We start from the raw sequence: 7500 nt of genomic DNA on the forward strand, positions 1-7500 counted from the left end.
CAAAAAAAAAGAAAAAGAGAAGAAAAAACCACCACCACCACCACAAAAAAAGACAAAAAAACACCAACAAACAACAAAAGCAACTACAACAACACCGCCCCCCCCCCTCCTAAAACAATGACCAAAAAAAATAATTAAAAAGCCCAAGACCAATTAAGCGGACGTTATATTCTGTTTCCACACTCTTATAAGGAGATGTTCGAACACTAAAGCAAGATAAATCATCTTACATTAATCTTACACTGACTATTTAGATGGATAGCTGTATCATAAGTTCTAAACATTTATTTTCTACAAGTATAAATGAAATTCAGGACACCTGAATAGACATAAGGGTCTTGAACATCTAGCTCTCACTGGCAAGATTGAGGGCAAGCGAGGCAGGGGAAGGCCCAAAGCAACCTACTTGGGGAACTTGAACAAGTGGGTGACAGGGAAAGATCAGGGAAACATAGCTTTTTTAAGAGCATCCGAGAAAAGAAATGAATGGAGAACTACGTTCGCCGATGTCTGTCGCAGATCTGGCACTCGATGATGATGATGATGATAAATGAAACGATTAAATGCTATTAATGTTGAATTTTGTCCGGGTGGCGGCTGAAGCCTACTCTTATCGATACTGGACCACCAAGGGATCTTTAAAGGGCGCAACTTGCACACAGGACCTGCGATATTTTCTGCCCTTATCCGAGAAGGATAGGTGTTAAACCATACCTACCATAAGATCAGGGGTGTGGCTGAAAGACAGCGATAGGAAGGAACCGAGAAGTAGCAGTAGAAAGGCTGCAGAAAGAGTCAGGAGCCCAGTGGAGGGGGCAAGGGGGCAAAGAGGTGAAGGGGTGGAGGCAGAAAGTAGAGACGAAAGAGGACGACAGAATATTGTTCGAGAGCAGGAAAGGAGGTGAATGGAGACAATTTTAGAGAAGAAAATTTTCATTGGTGGTCGGGATTCGAACCCGGGACCTATTGAATGAGAGGCGAACACCGTAACCTCTTGACCACGAGAACCCCGAGTTTCTTTTTATCAAGTATTTAAAATCATGATTCTTTAGGAAACGTGCAGCTTCAATTCTGCTGGTAAGGCCACCCCAGGCTAAGAGGGGTACAGCGCCTGAGCAGAAAGACGGAGATACGTGATAAAAAATAATAGCTCCCAGCGCGAGAATTGAACTCATGTCTTCTGCGTGTGACACAGAAACACATTTACGCTGCTAAGCGACAGACGCGGATGGGTATACATGTAAGTAACACGGTATACACGTAGTTGCAAGTGTTAGTATGCAAATGTCTTTTCCCTTATTTTGATTGGGTGCAAAAAACGGGGTGGGGGAGGGGAGGGGGTGCTCCGAACCTCCCACATTTGCTTTTCTTTTCTTTTCTCCTCTCTGTCTCTGTCTGTCTGTCTGTCTGTCTGTCTGTCTGTCTGTCTGTCTGTCTGTCTGTCTCTCTCTCTCTCTTTCTCTCTCTCTTTCTCTCTCTTTCTCCTCTCTCCCTCTCTCTCTTTCTCTTTCTCCTCTTTTCTCCTCTCTGTCTCTTTCTTCTGTCTCTCCCTCAATTAAAGTCAGCGGACAACTTCGCATTTGCATATGTCGTGCTTGAACTCGAAAGGCTCGTGGGCGCTTTGTACCCTTTTAGAACGCCCAGGTAAGTGGAAGGGGAACCAATACAAGCCCACTTGGATAGGAACATTGAATAGTTTTTCTTACCTCCCTTCCCTCTAAAATACAATTTGAAAGAACTCCTGTCCAATTAAACAAATATCACTTCCGAAACCCCCCCCCGGCACAAATAGTATGTCTGTCTGAAAGACAATATCCCTGAATTAGTTACATTGGCGAGCAAATTAATTTGTTTTGTTGCTTTACAAATACCCTGAGATGTGCCTGAAATAGTTTGAAGTGTCCTGCGCGCTCATAATAAAACCTTATGCAGTTGCGATTGCCGTAAAACACGTACCAAAAAATGAGATCTGCCTTAGAAGAACTGTCTTGGAAAAAAGAGGGAGAACGGTTGTTTTTTTCCAGTAGCAGTAAAAAATAACACCCCCCGCCCTTCCCTCGTCTTCAAGCACAACGACAATCACAGCCCACAGGTTTCTGTTCCTCTATGACGTAGCTGCGACCCCACCATGCCCCCCACGATGGCCCCAACTGTTTCCCATTAGGTGTTGTGCATTACAATGATGGGCTATACTTTACCTATTTGGGTAGTTTGCTGGAGCTCTAGCCTAGTATGCTCCTTCTTTCCTATCAAACATCTATCGTACTTATCTGCTCTCCTACTTATTTCCTGTGTATGCAGCTTTTTAATAACACCTTTAAAATTTGGCACTGTGACCTATTTGTGTTACAATTCTGAAAAACTCTTACTAAAACTAAAACAAAACTTAAAACTTTAATTTTTTAAAATTAAACCGATTTCCTTGTGTTTTCAGATCCTAACAGCGGATTGGGAGACTATTCTTATCACAACGAGACATTCTTCCAACTGATGAAGTCTCACATGCAGAACGTGAAATTTTCAGCCTTGTCTGGACCCTTTTCCTTTAACGAAAGAGGGGAGAGAACGCCTGGAATCCTCATCTCCAGATTTCTCAACGGTACCAGTTGTCTATCTTTACCTTTGTTACAATTATTATTTCTGGCATCGTGCTGACTTGAAGTATTTTGTTTAGTTTACGTTCAGTAAGAGATTCACTTGCAACACTAATCGACCATAAATATTTTAAAAGTTAGAGGTGTTACTAGAGAGAGTACGGCTCTTTTTGCCTATGCTGACGGCCAGTTTATCTTAAGACGGTGTCAAAGTTGTCTTTAATGCAGCTTCTTTGATGGCTAATTATTCCAATGTTTGAAGCTCAGATTCTGTCACAGTGCTTGCATGTCAGTGAGAAGGATCGAACCTCTGTTTTTCCTCTGTTTTCCTTTCGTCGTTGGCTCTTCTCGGAGAGTAACATGAAAAGAAAAGAAAAGGAGGAGAGATAAGGATTCGATAGAAGTTGGCTTGGACAGATTAAACAAACGACACCAGACACCCGCCAACCACACACGACTTGAAGTATACAAGAACTCATCAACCTTATTAGTCAGCTAGACTAGCTCATCAACTCTGAAAAATGCAGGCGACTCTTTTCTTCGCCACGGGTGGCACAGGTCCAAAACTGAGATAAAGGCTCTCTACCAGTTTGAATGGAAGATGAACTTGAATGCCAACGGTCCCACCTGTTGGAACATGTTAAATAACGTTTGTAAAGCGTATATTCCCGCTCAACAGCAAGCCTCTATACGCCTTACAATCTATTTCACTACCCCATCTGACCCACGCACACTCAGAAAATAATATTCTCAGCTTCCTTCTCCAAATGATAAATATGGTCATTACGTTTAGTATCATGGAAGGGGCAAGGGTTGTCTCTCTATTGTGTAAATAAGTAGGGAAACGCAATTTTCATAATTTTATTTTCCAGATTTCGGCTAAGAAACTAATCCAACCTCATCCCTTATTTTTTCAGACGACAACCTGACGTTCATTGATATTGGTAGATGTACTCTCCCACCCAGAGGCACAAAGTGGAACTGTTCTATCGAAGAAGAGAAAATTATCTGGGAAAATGGTAAGGAGGCTTTATTTAGAGCTTGAAATAATAATAACAATTATAATAATAATAACAATAATAATAATAATAATAATAATAATAATAATAATAATAATAATAATAATAATAATAATAATAATAATAATAATGATAAAAAAGATAATAATGATATTAATAATAGATAGCATTTGCACAGGGCAAATTCCCGCTCACAGCAAGCTCTATGCGTTTTATAATCTATATTATTATTATTACCTGGCCCGATAGCATTCTGAAACACTCTCAACTTCCAGGGAAGCATATAGTGCAAGCTGCTATTAATAGGTGTTTAACACTAACATACTGACAAGATCTTTCGCTGACTATGGTCCGGTACCCATTCACACCTGGGTGAAGTGAGGAAACTGAAGACGAAAACAATTGTTCTGCAATGTCATGGGCTATGGATGTACGAATGGATGGACGAAGGAATGGATGGATGAGTGGATGAATGGATGGATAGATGGATGGAAAAGTGAAACGTATGTGCGAATAGAGATAGAATAGTAGAACGTTTGATGTGACAGACAGCGTCATGATAGTGCTTACATGCTTTAAAAAAAAGCGTACAGGGTATTTTCAAATAAAAACCGAATTCCCTCTTCTTTTTATATTTGGAGGAATCAGAAAAATACAGAGCTTAAGTCACTTCGAGGTCGTTTCGAAAACAAAACAACTAAGTTGGACTTCATCATCATCATCATCGGTGCCTTTCACCCGTGGCGGGGTATAGGCCACATAAAGCTCCTTCCATTTATCTCTGTCCTGAGCCATCCTTCCTAGCTCGTTAAGTTGGACTTGAGCATGATAATATACCTGTGTTTGGGTAAGTTGTAAAGGTCATAACTCTGATACAAAGTCGTCTTGTCGTTTCACTCAAATGATTATGCCGTGTAGTCTCCCCTGACGTGTGTGGTCAGTCAAAGAACTTTAATATTTTCAACAGTATGTGACTAAGACACTTTGTTTTCCTGGTCTTTTCTTTTGCAGGAAAAGTCCCAGTGGACGGTGTGCTTACTGTAAACCAAGTGGTCAGGATTGACGGTCGGATCAAGTTCTGTTTCTGGTTCCTAGCTTGTTCCGGCATTCTCCTTACGCTGGCGCTTCTAGTGTTCAACATCATGAGCAGAAGGCACAAGTAATGTCTGCTTCTTTGCTTATTGTTTTGTTCTTGGGTTTCTTGTCTAGGAAGAGCATTTTACACGATGTTTCCTATTTGGCACGGATTTATAGGATGTGGAGGTTAAATTCAGATGTCCAGCCCCTAAAGAAATAACCTTACAGTGTTACAAGGGGGTGTTAAACTCATACACTTTCGCTCATCTGGGCGTTAACAATAAGTCTCAATTAGCACATTTCTTCAAATTTCAAATAATATGTTATTTTGTAAAAGTGTAGCTCGTTTCTTAAAATAAAATTCGACACACACACACCTACACACATACACACACACACACACACACACACACACACACACACACACACACACACATAAACACACACACACACACACACACACACACACACCCACCCACACACGTACAAACAAACTTATATATACGCTCAGATGTACACACACACACACACACACACACACACACACACATATACACACATATTTTTCTGATTTACAGAGTTGATACAAAACTCGGCAATGTATACAGAACAATCAAGAATAAGGCTTACTTTTCTCTTCTATTTACACGATGATTCTAGCAAAAACATTTGATCCCACATTTACAGGATCATCAAGATGTCATCGCCAAGGATCAACAACATCATCCTCAGCGGTTGTTTAATCGCCTATTGTTCTGTGCTCATAATTGAACCCGCAGGGGGCGAGTCCACGGGCACGTGTGTGGTGAGTCCAAGGACCTTAGAAGAATAAATTGTGTAGCCTTGTGGGCGAAATCGTGTGCTCGTTCAAATAAATTAAATAGTGCAATCGAAGTAACCGACATTTTTCACCCGTCAGGCAATTTTTATTTTTAATTTTTATTTATTTTTTTTTTTTTTTAATTTTTTTTTTTTTTTACTGATTTTCTCTTTTTTTTTTGGGGGGGGGGGGTTGTTTTGGGATCATCCCATTTCATGCCAATTAAAAACACAGTTCTGCATGGATTTTTACTGAAAACGTTGACCAAAGTCACAAGACTCATACATGTGCTGCAGTTTTCAAGGACACTAAAGCTTCGTAAGTCAGCAAACTTTTGTGGCCTTTTTCTCGATAATTTTTCCCTTGACACCAGGTAGCCACGATCTCTTTCAATCGAAAATGAAGATATCGCGACTTCTGTTCAAGGCAGACGCGTATTTTCTTTTTCACCAAACGCAAGGCTAGTAAACAGGCTTTTAGATCATACTAATAACTCCGTGTCCTAAGCCTAACTAGCACTATTGTATTGTTTTTCTATATGTTTTTTTTCCTTTGACATTCCACAGCTTCACACATTCCTTCTGGCCCTGAGCTTTTCAATTGGTTTTGGCGCCGTTTTTGCCAAGACCTGGAGAGTGTACACCATCTTTACACACGGACATCGGATGCGGAATACAAGAGTGAGTAGATGCCATGGCGAAATATATCTTGCAACTTTTTGTAGAACTCTTTTGCAGATACGAATTTGGAAATAATAAAATTAGAGAATTCAATTTTTCAGATGTAGGTACTTTGTCGCCCTCATCGACACAGTTTAGATCATTTAGGACTCAGGTTTCGATTCCGATTGTTAGTGCCAACCCACGGGTACAATTTTCCACCAGAAAAGCAGAGATGCTTGGTACCCCCCCCCCCCCCCCCCCCCCCCCCCCCGCTTCCTCCCCACGGAAATTGAACTCGAATCTCCTGCGTATGTGCGATGGCAGAGTGCCTAACGTCTGCACCACAGATGACAGTCTCTGGGAAATTAGATTTGTTGATGAAGATCAGTTGAAAGAAGTGGATAGATCTAGTGGCCATACTTTCTTTTGAAAAAGAAAATATCTATCAGACTATAAAACATAAAACAAAAATAATATCGTGTAGGCTTTGAGATAGAAAAACAAAAAGCTGCCCATATGTAATTCATGTTGTTGTTTTCAAATCCCTTTAGCCTCGAGCATTTGACTCTTGGCAGCGCAATGCCACCATTAAGTAACCATAATATGTCTTTAACTGTAATTCATAGAAAATGGTATTTATGACAGACTCTTGATTCTCAGTAGTTCTCATGGCTTTATGTGCAACATTAATTTATGAGCTATTATGTACCCGTAGAACGACCATACCTGTTGATGTCAAAGATACATTTTTATTGCGTTTACGTTGTACTGTATTGTAAAGCGCTCAGAGCCTGTGTACTTTAATCGGGGTTGAGTGTTATGGGAATGTCATTTTTTGTCATTATTATCTCGGGTCAGTCCTGACAGGCAGGGTCGAAGCAGCCCGCCTCTTAAATGATCTAAATTGTGTCTGTTTGGTCATCGCTGCCCTGTACCCCGAAGCCAATCCCAAGTGGCCTTCGCATCCATATATTGTGATGGGGAATAAAATAGCACTTTTTGGAATTCTTATTTTCATCTTTTTTAGTTTTGATGTTGCGATTACGATTCACCGTTTCATGTCTGAGGTTGTTTCTTCCTTTGCGAGAGTCCTGGAAAAAATAAACACTAATAAGAAGAAAAGAATAGTCGTTCTGGTCGTTTGAGTTCTGTGCATCATTATTATTGTCCAGATGATCAAGGATAGCAGCCTGTTTGCGATCATCATGGCCCTGGTGTTGCTCAACTGCATCATCCTGACTGTCTGGGCCCTCGTCTCGCCGCAGTCGCCACACCTCGTCAACTTTGGCACACCCGTGGTAAGCAGCAGAACCAAACGTCTTCTTTTT

At 40.8% G+C, this 7500-nt stretch overlaps 1 protein-coding gene across 1 annotated transcript in view; it reads left to right on the forward strand.

The window, feature by feature from the left end:
* The window catches only part of LOC101858675 (gamma-aminobutyric acid type B receptor subunit 2), a 32856-nt gene that overhangs the window by 20104 nt on the left and 5252 nt on the right, over window positions 1-7500 (forward strand). The window contains exons 10-15 of the mRNA XM_005111119.3: window positions 2435-2599; window positions 3512-3613; window positions 4625-4772; window positions 5378-5495; window positions 6077-6190; window positions 7345-7470. Coding sequence (XP_005111176.1) covers window positions 2435-2599; window positions 3512-3613; window positions 4625-4772; window positions 5378-5495; window positions 6077-6190; window positions 7345-7470 — 773 coding nt within the window. The remainder of the gene's footprint in view (window positions 1-2434; window positions 2600-3511; window positions 3614-4624; window positions 4773-5377; window positions 5496-6076; window positions 6191-7344; window positions 7471-7500) is intronic.

Source organism: Aplysia californica, unplaced genomic scaffold (genome assembly GCF_000002075.1).
Source record: "Aplysia californica isolate F4 #8 unplaced genomic scaffold, AplCal3.0 scaffold01008, whole genome shotgun sequence".
NCBI lineage: Eukaryota > Metazoa > Mollusca > Gastropoda > Aplysiida > Aplysiidae > Aplysia > Aplysia californica.